Genomic DNA, 19,746 nt, shown 5'->3' with positions numbered 1-19,746 from the left:
CAAAATGCATATGTTGATCTTGATGATGTCCCACAGGTCCACTAGGCTCTGCTCACTTTTCTTCAATCTTTTTACTTTCTGTTCCTCAGACTTAATAATTTCAATTGTCCTTTCTTCAAGTCCACTGATTCTTTCTTCTGCCTCCTCAAATCTGCTTTTGAATCCCTTTAGCGAATTTTTCATTTCAGTTGTACTTTTCACCTCCAGGATTCTTTTTGTTCTTTTTATGTTTTCTGTGTCTCTATTGGTCTTTCTATTTTGTCCATACATCATTTTCCTAACTTTGTCCATGTCTTCTTTTAGCTCTTTGAGCATCTTGAAGAAAGTTGTTTTAAAGTCTTTAAAGTGAGTCATTGGTCTTCCTCAGGAATTATTTCTGTCAATTCATTTTGTTCCTCTGAATGAGTTATACTTTCCTGTTTCTTTGTATGCCCTATGATTATTTTTGTTGTTGAAAACTGGACATTTGAATCTGGACATTTGAATCTTATTATGTGGTAACTCTGGAAATCAGATTCTCTCCCTTTCCCAAGCTTTGCTTTATTTTTTTTTCCCCCTAGGAAGAAAGGCAGACAAACTTTTGAAATGTTGGGTGCATTATGTGCCATGCACTCTGACTTTTTCACGTGACTTTTTATTGCTGAAAACTATTTATGAAATGGGATAAGACCTTTCCACTATGTAAAAAAATGTAATTGTATAATAGATGTTTGACATTTGCTAGAATATTTACTGAGACATTTTCCATTTCCCCAAAGTTGCAAATATCTTTGTATCATAGCAGTTGAATTTCTTTTGAGGCCATTTCACAAAGAACAATGCTTTTATCTGTGTATGGTGATGAACAGAGTTCAACAAATTTGGATACTGATTAATGAGTAAGCACACAGATCAACTAAGTGACTTGGTCCTACACATTATGAGGCAGAAATGATTCAAATTTGCCTCAGCAAAATTATACATGACCACGTCAAAGACCTCATGTTGAATCTTTGAATGCCATGGTACTGCTTTAGACCATAATGGCATTTATATTGTTTTCTTCGCTCATTTTAGTTCTTTCTCTCTACCTCCATCCTCCCTCCCTCTTTATATCTTTCATAGCAAAAAATCTGAGCCTCTCATTTATGACAGATCCTGTCGTTGTGTTTAATGAGAAAAGTCATGACAACCTTAATGAAAAATGAAAGCAGCTCTGTATTCTGTACGTAAAAACAACTATCAAGTACTTGCCATGTGACAAACACTGAGTTGTTTCCATGTTTCTTTACCCTGCCCATGCAGTATAATCACCCAGGGAGCTTTCTGAAACACAGGTACTCATGTCCAGGCTCAGATCTGCCGCATCAAAGGGTTGTCATCAGTGGGGTCCTGGGCTCTTAGCTACCCCACTAGCCACTTCCATACATATTACCTAATTCTCATAACTGCACTGGGTGGTAGCTTGCCCCTGCTCACCTGAGGAGGCTGACTCACTGTAGCACCTTGCCCAGGGTGACACAGCTGCTGAGTGGACGTACCATGATTTAAACTCAAATCTGTTTGATACCATAGCCCATGTTCTTTCCACCGTGTAATAAGTTAGCAGCTTTTCTATTCCAAATGCTACAAATATTTAATCTTTGTAGGGTTTTTTCCTTCTTTCCAAGATTTCTCCCTGATCCTTGGCTATACTGTGCATTTTGTTCAAATGGAAAAATATATCAAGAATTTGTTCTCTGTAGGCACCCCTTTTATTTTTCTAGTTTCTATATTTACCAGCTCCTTCTCCATTTCTCCAATCCTCTTTTTTTTTAGTTTTATTGAAATACAATTAAAACATAACATTGTATTGGTTTTAGGTGTACAGCATAATCATTTGATATATGTATTGTGAAATAATCACCTCACATACTCAAATTTTTTTCTTGTGACGAGAACTTTTAAGATCTATTCTCAGCAACTTTCAAATATACAATACAGTATTGTTAACTATAGTCACCATGCTGTACATTACATCTCCAGAACTTATTTGTTTTATAACTGGAAGTTTGTACCTTTTGACCATCTTCACCATTTCCCAACCCCCACCCACTGCCTTTGGCTACCACCAATCTGTTCTCTGTTTCTGTAAGTTCTGGGTTTTTTTTAGATTCCACATATAAGTGGGATGATACAGTAATTGTCTTTCTCTGTCTGACTTATTTCACTTAGGATAATGTCCTCAAGGACCATCCATGTTGTCACAGATGGCAGGATTTCCTTCTTTTTTATGACTAAATAATATTCCTGTGTGTGTGTGTGTGTGTGTGTGTGTGTGTGTGTGTACACATATCACATTTTCTTTATCCATTCATTCATCAATGGACCCTTAGGTTGTTTCCATGTCCTGGCTATTTTAAAAGTGCTGCAACAAACATGGGGGTGCAGCTATCTCTTAAAAATAGTGATTTCGGGGCCGGCCCGGTGGCGCAAGTGGTTGGGTGCGCGCGCTCCGCTGCGGCGGCCCGGGGTTCGCTGGTTCGTGTCCCGGGCGCACACCGACGCACTGCTTGGTGAGCCATGCTGTGGCGGCGTCCCATATAAAGTGGAGGAAGATAGGCACCGATGTTAGCCCAGGGCCGTCTTCCTCAGCGAAAAAAAGAGGAGGATTGGCGGATGTTAGCTCAGGGCTGATCTCCTCACAAAAAAAAAAAAAAAAAAAAAAATAGTGATTTCATTTCCTTCAGATATATACCCAGAGATGGAATTGCTGGATCATGTAGTAGTTCTATTTTTAATTTTTTGAGGAACCTCCATACTGTTTTCCATTGTGGAGAACCAATTTACATTCCTACCAATAGTGCACCAGGGCTCCTTTTCTTCACATCCTTGCCAGCATTTATCTTTTGTCTTTTTGAGGACAGCCACGCTAACATGTGTGAGGTGATAGCTCATGTGGTTTTGATTTGCATTTCCCTGATGATGACTGATGTTGAGCATCTTTTCATGTGCCTCTTGGCCATCTGTATGTCTTCTTTGGGAAAATGTCTAGTTCCTCTGCCCACCTTTTTTTTTTCAGATTGTTTGTTTTTATGCTATTGAGTTGTATGAGTTTTTTATATATTTTGGATATTAACCCCTTATCAGATATATGATTTGCAAATATTTTCTCCCATTCTGCTGGTTGCCTTTGCTGTCGATGGCTTCCTTTGCTCTGCAGAGCTTTTCAGTTTAATGTAGTCAAACTTATTTATTTTTGCTTTCATGGCCTTTGCTTTTGGTGTCAAATCCAAAAAATCATTGCCAAGACTGATGTCAAGGAGCTTACCCCCAATGTTTTCTTCTAGGAGTTTTATGGTTTTAGGTCTTATGTTCAAGTCTTTAATCAATTTTGAGTTGATTTTTGTGTATGGTGTAAGATAGGGGTCCAGTTTCATTCTTTTGCATGTGGCTGTCCAGTTTCCAGCACAATTTATTGAAGAGACAATCCTTTCTCCATTGTATATTCTTGGATACTTTGCCGTAAATTAATAGACAATATTTGCGTGGGTTTTGTTTCTGAGATCTCTATTCTGTTTTCTTGATCTATGTGTTTGTTTTTATGCCAATACCATATTGTTTTGATTACTACAGCTTTGTAATATAGCTTGAAATCAGCAAGTGTAAGGCCTCCAGCTTTGTTCTTCTTTCTCAAGATTGCCTTAGCTATTTGGAGTCTTTAGTGGTCCCATAAAAATTCTAGGATTGTTTGTTCTATTTCTGTGAAAAAAGCCATTCAAATTTTTATAGGGATTGCATTACATCTGTAGATTGCTTGGGTAGTATGGACATTTTAACGATAGTAGTTCTTCCAATCCATGAGCATGGAATATCTTCCCATTTATTTGTACCTTCTTCAATTTCTTTCATTAATGTCTTATAGTTTTCAGTGTACAGGTCTTTCATCTCCTTGGGTTAAATTTATTCCTAAGTATTTTATTCTTTTTGTTGCAATTGTAAATGCGATTCTTTTCCTAATTTCTCTTTCTGATAGTTCATTGTTAGTGTATAGAAATACAACTGACTTTTGTATATTGATTTTGTATCCTACAACTTTACTGAATTTCTAGTTTAGTAGAAACTAAACTAGACTAAACTAGAAATTGTCTTGGCCATTATTATCGCATGATAAAATCATGACATAGCCATCTAGTCTGATTTTTAATGTTTCAAGTGTCCTTCATCCATATTTACTTTTTTAATGTAACAGTCATCTCTTGGTTAAAGACTATCTCATAATTACCATTTCTCTGAGAATAGTCCCCAATACACAGGGTTAGACTTCCAGGGCTAGGACTCGTCTGCACTAAATATCCCTGACTTCAGGGCCATAGCTAATCAATCGAGGGGTGGGCATCTGACCTAAACTGAGCCAATCAAATTGTTTCTCCCAGGGATTTAAAATCTGGAAGTAAGAACCCAGAGATGAGGAGCTGTTGAAGGGGAGTCATGTTATTGCAGTATCTAGGGGAGAAGATTCACAAATTCCTGCCACTCAGATCCTTGGAGATATGCCAGGTATTTCTCTTCTGACTCTTGGTTGTTTTATTTTTCCTTTGATTCTGTGAGATAATCCATTCTTACTGCTACCCAAGAACTCTCTCTTGTTCTTTTTTGCTTAAAACCACAGATATTTCCCATGATAGTCTCATGAGATGGCTTATAATTACTCTAAGACTTTCCAGACAATATAGTTTATCTTTGCCAGATACTCTATTTTTCATACTTTCGTGCAACAAGTGTGGCCATATGACCCAGTTCTGACCAAAGACACATAGGAGAAGGTTGGAGGAGGGATTCTGGAATAGCTCTCCCTCTTTTTTTCTGGCATTGAATGCAGACATAGTGCCTGGAATTGCAGCAGCAACAGCAGCAAAGCAATACATTAAAGATGGTGGAATAGAAGGTGTAAAGAGATCAGATCCTTGATGGACCACCCAAATCTGATCTCACTGCCTCCAAACTTCATTTTATCACAGAAAAATAAATCCCTATTTCTTTAAGTCACTATTAATCAGGTTTTCTATTTGCAACTGCAAACACTCATAACTAATGTTCTACGGTAAGCAGAATAATAGTTCCTCAAAGATGCCCACATCCTAATCCCTGGCACCTGTGAATATGTTGCCTTACATGGCAAAAAGGACTTTGCAGATGTGATAAAGGTTAAGGACCTTGGGATACAGACATTATCCTGGCCCAGTCTAAACACGTGACTCCTTAAAAGTGGAAAACAATAAAAGAAGAATGGGTCAGAAAGATGCAATGTGCAAAAGATTCAAGCTGCCAATGTTTTGAAGATCGAGGAAGGAGCCCAGCAACCTCTAGAAGCTGGAAACAGCCCTGAGCTTACAGCCAGCAATAAACATGGACATAGGTCCCACAACTGCAGGAACTGAATTCTGCCAACAAACCAATGAGGAGGAAATAGATTCTTCCCTACAATCTCCAGAAAGGAACGCAGCTTGCCAACATCTTGATTTTAGACCAGTGAAACCCATGTCAGACCTCTTAGCCCACAGAACTGTAAGCTAATAAATTTTTGTTGTTTTAACCACCAAGTTTGTGGTAATTTGTTAAAGCAGCAATAGAAAACTAATACACATAGTATCATCTCAATAAATTCAATTTATCTGCCCTAGAACTAAAAGAATCTTCAGTAATTCAAGAATTTAGGTTTGTGAAATTACATCCATATATTCTCTGAATTGAAAAGAAAATATGCTTTCCCAAAACTCTTGGACTCGTGCCTGGCTGTGCCCAATATTATCTTTTCTTTGTCAGTCCATACTCTAAAGACAAAGATACTTCTATATTGCTATCTGTTGTTCTTCAGAATTAGAGCTGGAATGTGGTTCCTCTTTGTTGCTTCCTCCACCAACTTGATGAACTCAGCCAAGCAACGACAAATATTTAGCAGATGTTTTTCCTTGAGCAGAATTAAAATCACAGTAGATGTCTAGAGATGTCAGTATATGAAAATAAAATACAAAACGTTCTAATCTGTGATTCTATTAATCAGTTCAACATATGGGGATTACTAAAAATTAAAAACAATTTTATTATTTAAAAAATATTTGTTATAATTCCATGTGGGGTTGTTCCGTGATTATCTCTAATGAAATACAACATAATGAGTAAGTATGTATAATAAAAAGAGAGTTCACATTAGAGTAATGGTTAGGTGCTGGTGCTCTGAAGGCACTCAGCCTGGGTACAAATACCATTCCTTCCACTTACTCAGCACATGATTATGGGGAGGTACCCTCTCTTAGCTACGCTCTCAGTTTTTCATTAGTTAAAATGGGAGTATAGCACCTAAATCATAGGACCATAAGCATAAAGTAAGTTACTATATTTAAGGAACATAGAAGAGTTCTGGCCCATAGTAAATACTTAATAAATGCTATTATTTATCATTACTCAATTAACTCCTTATGAAGAACATATTTTTAAGTGACTATTTCAAGTATCTTCAAAGAGCTTCATCATCCTGAATTGGCAAGATTATTTCATTTTACATTTGGACATCATTAAAGACTATTGTTGCCAAAACAGTTGCTTTCTTATTGGTTGGGATGCTTTTAGCTGCAAGTGACATAAAACCAAACTAAGTGTGCTTATACCACAAGGAAATTTATTGTTTATCCAACAATTCTAATTCCTTTGCCTTTCCATACAAATTTTAGAACCAGCTTATTGATTTCCACAAAGAATCCTACAGAGTATAAATGAGATTGTATTGACTCTATAGATCAACTTGGGGGGAAATCTGACATTTTAACAATATTGAGTCTTTCAATTCATAAACATGGTATACCTCTCCATTTATTTAGATATTCTTTGATTGCTCTCATCAGTGTTTTGTTAATTATAAACACACAGACCTTACACATATTTTATTCAATTTACATCTAAGCATTTCATGTTTATTGGTGGTATTGTAAATGGAACTGTTTTTTAAAATTTCAATTTCCACTTTTTATTGCTATTTTATAAAAAAATAATTGATATTTTTATATTTATCTTGTATCCTGTGGCCTTGTTAAATTCACTTACTAGTTCTGGCATTTTTTGTCTATTATTTCAGATTTTCTATGTAGGTAATCATGTCATCTGCAAACAGAGGCAGTTGTATTTCTTCCTTTTCAATCTGTATTCTTTCTCCCCCTGCCCCTCCTTAGTGCATTGGCGAGGATCTCTAGTATGACGCTGAACGGAAGTGGTGAGAGTGGACAACCTTGCCTTGTTCCTGATCTCAAAGGGACCACATTAATTTTTTCACCATTAAGTATTGATGTTAGCAGCAGGTTTTTTTATAGATCTCTTTTCTCAGGTTGAGGAAGTTCCCTCGTATTCCTAGTTTGCTGAGAATCGTATCAGGAACAGATGTTGGATTTTGTCAAAGATTTTTTTCTGGATCTATCCAGATGGTCCCTGTTTTCTTTAGTCTATTGATATGGCTAATTATATTGCTTGATTTTGTAATACTGAACCAACATTGCATACATGGGATAAATTTCACTTGGTCATGATTTATTATACTTTTCATAGATCAGTGGATTTGATTTACTAATATTTTGTTCAGGATTTTCACACCTATATTCATGATAAACTTCCCCTATAGTTCTCCTCTCTTGTATTGTCTTTGTCTGGTTTTGGTGCCAAGGCAATGCTGGCTTCACAGAATATCTTGAGAAGTGTTCTCTATTTTCTGGAAGACTCTGTTTAAAATTGGTACTATTTCTTCATTAAATGTTTGGGATATCTGCCTGTCAAGCCATCTGAGCCTGGAAGTTTTTTTGAAAGATTTTTTTTTTTTTTTATAATTTTATTTATTTTTTCCCCCAAAGCCCCAGTACATAGTTGTATGTCATAGCTGCACATCCTTCTAGTTGCTGCATGTGGGACGTGGCCTCAGCATGGCCAGAGAAGTGGTGAGTCGGTGCACACCGGGGATCCGAACCCAGGCCGCCAGCAGCGGAGCGCGCACACTTAACCACTAAGCTACGGGGCCAGCCCGAAAGATTTTTTTTAACTTATATTTTAACTTATTTTTGTGGTAAAATTTACATAACATAAAATTTACCATTTTAACCACATTTAGGTGTACAATTCAGTAGCATTAAGTACATTCACAATATTGTGCAACCATCACCACTATCTATTTTCCACAACTTTTTATCATCCCCAAACAATAACTCCCCATTCTCTCCTCCTCCCAGGCCCTGGTAACCTCTATTCTACTTTCTGTCTCTATGACTTTGCCTATTCTAGGTACCTCATACAAGTGGAATCATACGTATTTATCCTTTTGTTCTGGCTTATTTCACTTAACATAATGTTTTTTTGGGGTTTTTTTTGTGAGGAATATCAGCCCTGAGCTAACATCTGTGTTAATCCTCCTCTTTTTGCTGAGGAAGACCGGCTCTGAGCTAACATCTATTGCCAATCCTCCTCTTTTTTTTTTTCCTCCCAAAGCCCCAGTAGATAGTTGTAGGTCATAGTTGCACATTCTTGCAGCTGCTGCATGTGGGACGCGGCCCCAGCACGGCCTGACAAGCAGTGCGCCCGGGATCCGAACCCGGGCCGTCAGTAGCGGAGCGCGCGCAGTCAACCGCCAAGCCACGGGGCTGGCCCCAACATAATGTTTTTAAGGTTCATCCATGTATCAAAATGTCCTTCCCTTTTAAGGCTGAATAATATTCCATCGTATGTATAGACCACATTTTGTCTGTCCTTTTATCTGTTGATGACACTTGGGTTGTTTCTACCTTTTGGCTATTGTGAATAATACTGCAGTGAGCATTGGGTACAAGTATCTGTTTGAGTCCTTGCTTTCAATTCTTTTGCATAAATATTCAGATATATAGAATCTATTCCTGGAAATGGGATGACTCTTCTTCTAGGTGGTTAATTCAGGGAGTTGAGTCAATCTGGTTGAGTTGAGCTGGAGTTGGGTTTTGGTTACCTTCCGTGCACCACCAGCATCAAATTTCTCTGGTATTACCTTGTGCTAAGGGTAGGAGCTGAGGTCCTGGAGAGCCCTCCTCAATGCTCCTGCTCCACCCTCAGCTTTTGGCCTTCCCAGCGCCTTCCCTGGTCTCCCTGATCGAGTCACGTTTTTGGCAGTGGCTGCTTCCTTCTCTATATTAATTTGCCAGGGCTGTTGCCATAACAAAGTGCCCCGTGTCCTCACAAGGCCTTCCCTCTGTCTCTGTCTGTGTCCTAATCTCTTTGTATAAGGATACCAGTCATACTGGATTAGGGAAGACCTCAATGACCTCAGTTTTACCTTAATTACCTCTCTAAAGGCCCTATCTCCAAATACAGCCACATTCTGTATTAGGGTTAGGACTTTAACATACGAGTCTAAGGGTCACGATTCAGCCCAGAATGCTCCCAACTACAGCTCCAGTCAGTGGCCCACTGCCATGGCTCCGCTTCCACCAGGCTCCCCTCAGTCTGTTCCTCCTCTCCCCGCTTCAGGCCTCGGGGTGGCAACAGCTTCCCACAGTCCTCGCCTCCTGCTGCCTCAGCAGCTACTTTGGGTTCTCCCAACCCTGACATACCTTTCGGGAAGTAATTCCTCAGTGCCATTCCTTCAACTATCTGATTGGGTTCAGTTTCGTGCTGAGACACTGATACAGTGCATTCTCTGGGAGTTCCCTCAGCCACTTTCCCTCCCCTGCTCCCAACACTCAGCACACAGTATGGCAACTGTTTGACTCCTTGCCCATGTTCCCTATGAAACTGCAAGTTCCTTGGGGGTAAAAATCACACCTGTTGATTTTTGTATCTTCGGCCCCCTCTGGTATCTGGTGTACCGTGGCGCTCAACATCCGCTGTGCAATTCAATCACTGATGATGCTCCCCTTGCCCCACCTCCTCCCTCGGCCTCTTCCCAGTCTTATTTCCTTAGTGCCCTAGTACCTCATCTAGACTGTGGAAATAGCTTCCCAGTGGATCTCACTTCACTACTAATGATGGATAGTCTTCCTAATAAAGGATTAGTCTATAATAAAAGATTAGTCTTCCTAACAAAGGATTTTCAGAGAGATGTGGCATTCAAGGCACCCACACTCAGTCTAAACCCACCTTCAATTTCTCATACTCCCACTATGCCCATCACCACCACCCACTTTCCAGCCCAGAACATACCTCTGCTGCCAGCCCTTGTGCCACTGCTCACACACCTCACTCCACCTGAAGCCGGCGCTGCTCTCCTCGCCTTCTAGGGGTGGATGTTCAAAATATCACTATATCATGGGTACAGAGCAACCCAAACAAAAGCAGCTTGGAGTAGGGGCAGGTTTAAAGTCCTGAAGGCTCCGAGCTGTGCAGGGGTTGACCTTCTGCTTGCTGGATAGTGGGAAGCTGGGGGAATCCCAGAGTAACAAGGCAATGAGGGGGCTAACGAGAGGGGGACCTGGAACAGCAAATATTTTCTAATATTGCTTATTTGTGTGGCCCTAAGAAAATCACTTAATGTTTTGGTGCCTCAGTTGCCAAGTGGCTTAGACTAGAATCTGATGATCTTCAAAGGCTCTTCAAGTTCTGCAATTCAATTATTTTCAATATTTGCCAAATTTGATTTGCTGCTTTTGCTCATGACCAATCATCTATCTCTTGTGGCCAGGTTTTCCTCAAGAAATGCAGGAGATAAGCTTTCTCTTCACAAGGCTGGATATTTCCCAAATCTGTATGTATAATTATGCTGCTTTTATTTATTGCAGCTTCTCTAAAGTCCAAAGGCTTCACTTGAAAATGGCACCTGTGAGAATCCCATAAATGGCAAGGGAAGGGAGTGGGGATAGTGAGAGGTGGGAAGCCACTGAAATCAGTTTTGGCTTATAAGCAAGAGCACATTCTGGTATGGCCCTTCTTATGTCTAGGCATAAAGCACATGCATTATGCCCTATATTACATTATGCCCTATATTATCACTTTTGGAAATGATACTTTATGAACCAAGAGTTCCAAAATGTGGCACTAAGACAGGCCAATCTTATATTCCTGGCTCTAAATAACCAAAATTGTTGTGCTTAACTTGCATATCAGAAATATGGAGAGATGCCTATTTTAACAGAAAAGAAGAGCTAGCTGAGGCAGTTCTCAGAGGGCCCTCCTCTAAGCTCCCAAAGACAGTTTTACAAATTCAGAGTCCACCACCTTACATGGAAATTATCTCCGCATAAGTCTCTCTTTCCCACAGATTCATAAATAAATGTGAGTTAAGTGTGGGGGCAGTTTTGTTTTTATTTCTGTATCCTTAGCTTCTGGCACAATGCCTAGAACATAGTAGGTTTTCAATAAATGTTTGTTGAATGAATAAAAAGGCCACCTCCATGCTTGGAGATGGAGAAGGGCACAAGGACATCCATGACCATGTTACCTGGAAAGCGGTGACTGGGTGGAGGGACAGTGGGCAGTGAGGGGATCTAAGAAGAAGATGATTAATTAATGTATTTATGTACCCAAACCCTCTAGTTTAAGAAAATCTAACGACTTTTAGGAGACTGTCCATCTCCTTTGAAATAAACACTCACTCTTTCAAGCATTGTGATCTCTTCAATTCAATACTATAAGGAAAATCTATTAGGATCTCACGGTTATTCTGAGATAGTTTCTAGGGAAAATATTCAAATTGAACCTAACACAACTATTGACTCATGTGGGAGAGATCAAAATGTATTTTTCCCCAGTGAGAAATATTGACATTGATTCTCCTTCAACCAGTATTTCCTTTCCGGGAAGTATCAATTGCCTACTGCAACCCTTGAGGAGAGCGTTCCTGCCTCATGTACCAGGGGGCTGAAAACTGCCTGGCCCTGCCAACTAAGGGGAGGCAGCTGCTCCTTTTCAAGATTTTACACGTGGAAGTATTTGTAAATAAAGAGGAAGGGGCTTAAATGATAAGTATTTTTTTCTCATTTAAAAACCAGTGTTATTTCCCCAAAATACACCATAGCTGTAGGGTAACCAGCTGTCCTGGATTGCCCAGGACTAAAGAGCTTCCTGGGACACAGGACTTTCAGTTTTAAAACCAGGGAAACTCTGGGCAAACCGGGACAGGCTGGTCACCCACATGATAGATGCTTCATACTAAGTCAAAGAACCAAATTGTCCCCTCTTTTTATGTGATGACTAAACATCTTGGAAATTAGAAACTCTACAAAATTAAAAAGAACAGAAGGTGGCTGATGCAGACTAAAACCAAATATGTCTTTAGGAAATAGGGAAAGCAAGCTAAGGGATGATTATCTTAACTCTATGAAACTGTTGGACTTAATGATTAGAAGAGAGGAAGGTCTGTTCCGCTTGAGGAGACATTTCACCTCTGCAGCCCTAGGACAGCCGATATGGAATTCCTGCCATCAGAATCAACACTTACAGTGACTCTACACTTATCAAGTTTCTATCACTCAAGAAAAAAACCACACATGTATCTTAATACCAAAACAAAGCATCATACAATGGCTTGAATAAAATAACCACAATGCAGAGAGCTTCCTGACCCATTTGCTTAGTTGTTATGACTGCAACAAAAATAGTGAGAGTTTAAAAACAAAAGTTCATCTTAAATTGTACATATTTTGAAAAGCACTGCAGTGAGCAAAGATGTCCACATATCACGCTGTCCTATATATCAGTTATCTATCTTTCTACCCATCCATGGCACTTGCCCACATGCTGGGCTGCCCTACAAAACCTCGACAAGCACGAGTGGGAACTGCCATTTAAAAGTCACAAAATGCTGTCTGTAGAGATAGAGATGTCACAACATCTTCAAGACACACTGTGCCTTTGACAGGGAAGAAGCACCGTCGTGGACCCTTCAATTACAAGAGAGGTAAATAAGCACTGCCTTGTAGTTTGGAGCAGAATCAGGGAGAAACTGATGTCATTATACAGTCAAATACAAATGTTTTTAGATTGAGACATCGTTCTAGTCTGTATAGCATGCAATTGTGCATCGATGAATCAGGGCGAGCTTTGTCCTAGACTTCTTTGTCCTTTTTTAGGGGTTACTGGGTGTACGAGAGGTGAAAGGGAAATACACCCTAACTCCCTGTGAACTGGCATGTACCTCGTGTGCATTCGCTTGACCCTCTTTGTGGTCGTGCCTGTCGGTCGCTGTGTGCGCAGACCTGCAGGTGAAGCCCTGCACAGAAAGGGCACACAGGTGTGACGGAGACATAAAAAGTACAGCTCAACCAGCACCTGAAGGGCGCCGGCCTTTGAAGACCAAAATGTGACTCTGGGTGGGACCATCTTGTCTGAGCAGGGCAGGGAGCCTCCTGCAGACCAAGTGGGGTTCAGTGAGAAAATGCAGCGCCCTGGTGTGGGTGAGAAAGACAACGATCCTGGTCTGCTGTTCAGCCCGAGCAGCACTTCATGTATGATGGTTTTCTCATAATTCACAAGGTTTTAATGATGAATGACTAATCAAAATAACGATAACTATTAACAAATGTAAAACCCAACCGAGTGTTAAATAATGACACCATTATGTCATATGAAACGGACTTCCCCTCTCACGACAAGTAAAATTTCTCTTGGGACATTCCATTCTCTGAGGAAACTCCCTTCTCCCTCCAGCCCCCTACCCAGACATTTTTTAATGTCTTCAGATCTAGTTCAATTTCTGTTTCACATAAAAAGGTGAAACAAACAAACAAACAAAACTGACACAAAGCTCTTCCCTAGGGAAGAACTAAAGCAACATTTATCAGCTTAGGTGTCAGGTTCTCCAAGGAGGGCTGCCCTTCATTTCACAGGCTGGGGCTTCCCTTGCCATCTTTCCTATGTCTTCACTCCTGGGCGGCCCCGGGGCCCCTGCAGGCATCTGAAGAAGCAGAAGTGTGCCTCTGAGAGGCGGCTGGCCACACAGGTGTGGTAAATGCAGACAGATGGGATCCTCCCAGCAGGGACACTTTGGGACCATCCCACTCTCCACTAGATTGCAGGCCATGGGGTCACTATGAATAGTGGTTATGAAGATTTGGAGACCAGGAACATAGTACTATATGGTAGGCAGCTTGGGCACTCTTCGTGCCCAAGTGAGCAAGGGAAAGAAACAAAGCCAACTTATCAGACCAGTCCTGTCAGACACAGATCAAATAGATGATGATTCTACTGAGTCTAAAAAGATATTAGTGGTTCAGATTTTGGCAGCTGTTTTGAGCTGGGATCATCAACCACAAAAAGTTTTTTGTTTTTTTTAAACTGTGGAACGTTTTAAAGGACATGTTGGCTGTCTCAGGTAGATCTTCCTTGGCAGAGACAGGGAAGTACATAGGTCAAGGCAAACCATTCTAGACAAGCAGAATAACCATAGCCAACATAAGATGATGTTCATAAACCAGCAATGATTTCTTAACCAAAGCTCAAAGAACAACATGATGTCAGGGGCAGAGCTATGGAAAGTACTGGGCTCTGCCAACTACAGCTATGGCTGCAAATCGGTGGGCAGAGGACAGCAGTACATGAAAGCACCATGTGCAAGGACTCTCTTACATGCACATACACACATACCAGTGTATGCTGCACCAGTGTCAAAAACAAAGGACAATGGGACTTTGGTCACTCCTAGGTCACAGAGCCATCACATATGGAAATTGCATTGCTCTAGAAAAGGAAAGACAGGCAGATGCAGCATTGATAGAGTATCTGGCATATAAAAGGATGAATTATTTGTGAACCTCACACCTGGACAAATGCAACAACCTCCCAGCTGTGATTTTTCTCCTTAATCAACAAACATCTGACTGTTTTCCCATATACCAGGAACTATTGTAGGTGCTAGATACTAAGACTGATGACAACTGGTCCCTGCCCTCATGAAGCTTACAATTTTGGAAACTAGGTGTACTGACAATACACAGGCATACATGTTATGATCTATAGGCTGACAATAGTGTCATCTTCCACTCAATTTTTAGGTACTAGGGCTCTGTCTTATTTCCCCCTTTGCCCAATACTCTGCTCTGTAATCTGCCTGATAACTCCATTCCTCCAAGATTGTCCTTGTCTCTGCCAACCCTCCCAGGAACTCTACATGTTCAAAGACTTTACGGACTCCCAACTACATGCCTGCTAGCATCTCTCTATTTACCTCCTCCCAGATTCTCCAACTCCATCTTTCTGCCCTGCTCACCTACCTGGATATCCATTTCTCTTGCTATTCTTCCCTGACCCCACACTCTCCAGATGCTTGTGCTCTGAGATCTGAGCTCCCCAAACTTCTTAAATGGAAGAAGGAAACCAAGTTCATAATCAGAAGACTGCTTGGAGGGCTGGAAATTGGTGGCCTTTTAAAGGTTGAGGTCATTGAGGGGCCCATCCTCATGGTCAAGCTGCTCTGCTTGGCCCCAAGTAGTCAACTGGGTACTCTCTTTCTGGACAGTTCTGGAGAAACAGACAAAATGTTTTATGCTTTTGCTTCAGTGGTTCTAGCCTCCACCTTTTTACTTCTTTCCACAATTCATTAGGTTCTAGCTTTCTTTTACTTTCAATCATGCTTTGGCTAGATTCGCTGTTCATTTTAACCTCTTGTTCTTAATTTGTTCTTATTTGATCTAATAATTCTGCAGAGGACTAACATTACCTACTAGTGTAGATTTTACTGGTTATTAAGTGAGAAAGAGAGAGAGGGAAAGAGTAACAGAGAGAGAGAGAGATTTCACCCCTAAAATATCTCATCCCTGTGGTTCCATCATACAGACGATAGTGGCAGGAGGTGCATTTTGCTCTTCACAGGCTGGAGACATTTCTGATTGTCATGACTGAGGGAGTGCTTCTGGCTTCTAGTTGGTAGAGGCCAGGGATACTGTTAAACACCCTACAATGCACAGGACAGTCCCACAACAAAACAATTATCCAGCCCCAAATGTCAGCAGTGCTGAGGCTAAGACACGCTGGATCACAGTATTTTCACAAGGCCCAGGACGATGACAGAGCTGCTTCTCACTTGGGCAGAGGTTCCTCTCAACTCTCTGAAGTTATCAGTAACACCCCTGATGATTTGGCTGACTCTAATCGTGGAGCTTCTGCTTGCGGCCTTTTACACACTCCCACCTAAAGTCAAAGTCATTGCTCACTAAACACACTGAAAACTAGTTATCCTTAACCACATGTGTAGGGACGCAGCTGGCCCATATGACTGGTAGACCAGCCCTCATTGTGCACACATGAAGGCTTTACTTGCTTGAGAGTTGTTGCAAAACGCGTGGTGTTGGCTGTGCTGCGAGACAGAAGAAACGGCAGGAAGGGACGTGGAAGTAAAAATTTCACTCCTACATGGAGTAAAATTCCACTAGGCTTACGAGGACTTAAACATTTTGTGAGTGAAAGAGAATGCAAACAAATAGATTCTACTTTAGATGTGACGCATGCCAGCTTTGTCTAGGAGTCTCCTTCCTTCCCATCTTTCCATTATCAGAAGCTATAGACAAAAAAAGAAGGAAGACAGGAAAGAGCTTGGAAATGGGCAGGTCACCTGGTCAGCACGAGAGCTGACCCTGACAGTCTCTGAGGTGGTGTTATGAAAATTACTGGAGAGAAAACCAGGACGTGCTGCCAAATGGGATCAGATTTGCCTTTTTCCTTTTCTTTAGTCACAGAACTGCAAGACATGACAAACTGATAACGACTGTCTTATGATGGAGCGGGGGTTACGTTCTAGGATAGGGTGGAGGGGAGTGCAGGGAGGTAGAGACTCTTATGCAGAACCCCTCCCACACACAAAAGAATACATTTTTAAAGCCTGACTCTTCTGACTTCTAGTGTTAATAGTCTCCTCATTTCTCATTTAACCAAAAAGAAAAATTTGAGAATTTGAAATGACCTCTGGGCATGTGGATCTTGCAGGGCGATACTGAATGCTGGCCAGAGGGCTCATTTTGACTGTTAGGAAATAGCAACAGAGGTTCTGAGCCTAGGACAGATTGTTAAACACATGATCTGAGCTAGAGAAATAAGTTGACAGGAAACGAATAAGAGAAAGGAAATGTTGCAAATGGATAACAGAAGAAAAACTGGGTATGAATCTATCATTTATGGGCAAGTACCAACTTATGAACTGATTATGTTCTGGAAAGTTCATCTGACTACTGGAAGCAACAACAGCACAAGTAGAGTGGAGGGAAATAGTACTTCATCAATTGCTGGATAGGACCCTCAAAAATTCACAATCCAATGCTTTCATTTTAAGGAGGAAAAACTTGGTTCAGAAAAGTTGATCATCACGCCTAGGATACTCTGAGATTTAGAAACAGAGGTTGGTCTTGGGATTCCCCAGGCAGTCCACTAACCATGCTGTGTTGTCTATAAGCAGGAAGGCAGTAAAAATAATGATGGTGAGGAGCAGAGGGGAAGTGAAGGTGGTAGGGAAGGAACACTCTAGAAACAAAGGACGGGAAGGGCACTGCCTGGTCTGGGTCCCATTCTCCTACAGGAGACAGTTTGAGTGCACATTGAATGGGCGCTTCCTACACGGGGGCTCTGGTCCCTGCTGTTGCCCCAAAGATGTGGAATACCAGGAGAGAAATGACTAAGATGGAGTCTGCAACTTCTTTTCAAAATGTCAGCATTCTTCAGAACTCACTGCTATTTTCTCAGCCCCCTGGAATTCATTAATTTATTCATCAACTATTTACTGGACCCCATTTTGTACTGTCCCAGGCCATGCAGTTATGGCAGTAAGACAGATAAAGTCCTTTTCCTCTGGTGGATGCTTTCTAGTGAGACAGACAAAAAGCAAGCAAATAAATATGATAATGTCCGCTCATGTTAAGTGCTGTGAAGAAAATAATACAGGGTAATATGACAGTGACCAGAGGATCCAGGAAAAGCCTCTTTGAGGAGGTGACATTTGGGCTGTGACCTAAAAGGCAAGAGCCAGCTTTGCAAAGAGCTAGGGATTGAGACATCTGGGCAGAGAGCACCGCCCACACAAAGGCCGCAGTGCACGATCCAGCGATCAAGTGTGGCAAGTTCAAGGAACACACAGAAAGCCAGTGTGGCTGTCACTCGGTGAGCAAGAAGGGGCATACTAAATGAGTTCACCGGGGGTGAGCCCGCCCTCTCAGATTGATGCGTGTGTTCATTTAACAAATATTTATTAAGCACCTACTATGTGCAGGACATCGCTAAGGATATAAACATGGAACTGAGAAACCCCTAGCTCAAAGATTCTGTCCCCAGGGAAGAAGTTAAGAGTTGAATAAGGGTGACAGAATCTTCAAAACAATTCTGCTACAGGTTAGAAAGTGTTCCACTCCAGACAGAATCACAACGCAGACACTATCAGGGTGCTTAGCAAGGCTAGGGGCTTTCCAGAAGCAACTGTATCAACACATCCATGCACCAACACAGCCAGTTTACAATCTGAAGAAGGGGACACATGGACGTCCAAAACTACGGCACAAGGCCTGAGATCCGGCCATCTGCTCCCCCAGGGCAGGGAGGTTAGGTCATCCCAGAGATGAGTCACTGAGCCCACCTTTCCCCACTGAGTGAGCCTTCTCGGTCTTCGTGGGTGGGGCAGGGCCACAGGAATCCCCCCACGCGGCCTAAATCTGTCGCACTCAGAAAACCCGGGCAGGGGAGCCACGAAGACCGAGGCTCGGATTAGCACCTGATTCACCGCGGCAAGCAGCGTAGGGCGGCGACTGCTGGGAACAGGCCCCCTGAGTCGCCCCAGGGGAAAAGGCTTGCGGGAGTTTCGGTGACCCCGATCCCGGGGGACCTGCCCGGTGACACGCAGCCGCCGGGTAGAGGCGGTGCCTGCGCGACCCCCCCACGCCCCGCCCGCCGTCCACTCGTCTGGCCCTCCGTCTGTCCGACCGCCCGCGGGAACGCGCGCGGCGGCAGCGCGGGCGGCGCGTGCGCTCTGGCCCTGGGTCCTAGACTCGCGGCCGCCCCCGAGCCCGGCCGCCGGGAGCCCGGTCCGCGCGGGGCGTGGCGGGCGCGGCGCCGGGAGCCCGACTACAAGTCCCAGGGAGCCGGCCGGGGAGGGGCGCGCTGGGCGCGGACGGGCAAAGCGAGACCATTTCCAGGCCCGGGCGCCGGTGCCCCTGTCCTGCGCGGGCTGGGCAGTCCGGGGCGGACGGGCCGAAAGCCCTGCCGTCCGTGCCGGATCCCTGCCGCAAACCGAGTGGCCTGGGCGTCCCTGATCCCTGTTGTGGTCGTTGTTTATTCTACGAGCACGAAATTCCTCCCCGCCCGCCCCTCCCTCCTCTGCTGTAACATGCCTTAGTGAGGCCGCGCCCGCACTGCCCTGGGTGCTAGAGTTCGCGGGCAGCCGCCATGGGGAATGGGATGAACAAGGTAACGTGTCTTTCTTTCCCTTGCGCTGTTTTTGCTTCCGCTTTGCAGCCTTCCCTCAGGCGGGGATTTGCTGGGCAGGAAACCCCGTCCTCGCTCCCCCACCTGTCACCAGTGTCCAGTTCCACCGCCACTCCAACGTGGTGCGCTTCCCGTGGCGGGGAGGGGAGCGGGAGAGGGGCGGCGTGTCGGGCCTGATCGTCACGTCTGTGTTTTTGAGGTGCCCCCCCCAGACCCCCTGCCGGCTTCCGGGTGAGCAGTCCCCACGCCTGCTCCGCTAGCCCTGCGCCCTGCGGCTGAGAACAAGCCGTGCCCTTTAAAAGCGTTGACACTGGTTCTGCTTAGACCCCAGCTGAGCTCAGAGGTTGTGGTTTCTTTTTCTCCCCTCCCCTCCCCTTCCCTCCCAAACTCGGCTGT

The 19,746-nt window shown here is 42.9% G+C and overlaps 1 protein-coding gene across 3 annotated transcripts in view; it reads left to right on the top strand.

Moving 5' to 3' along the window:
• Positions 1–18,986: 18,986 nt before the first annotated feature.
• Positions 18,987–19,746, top strand: part of DUSP22 (dual specificity phosphatase 22) — a 57,309-nt gene continuing 56,549 nt past the window's right edge. For all 3 annotated transcript variants that reach the window (XM_058555409.1, XM_058555407.1, XM_058555408.1), the window contains exon 1: positions 18,987–19,332. In XM_058555409.1, the coding sequence (XP_058411392.1) occupies positions 19,312–19,332 (21 nt within the window). In that variant the 5' untranslated portion in view covers positions 18,987–19,311. The remainder of the gene's footprint in view (positions 19,333–19,746) is intronic.

The sequence above is a fragment of the Diceros bicornis genome, chromosome 14 (assembly GCF_020826845.1).
Source record: "Diceros bicornis minor isolate mBicDic1 chromosome 14, mDicBic1.mat.cur, whole genome shotgun sequence".
In the NCBI taxonomy this organism is placed as follows: Eukaryota; Metazoa; Chordata; class Mammalia; order Perissodactyla; family Rhinocerotidae; genus Diceros; species Diceros bicornis.
Note: the sequence above shows the minus strand (reverse complement) of the source record. Positions and strands in the feature narration are given on the sequence as shown.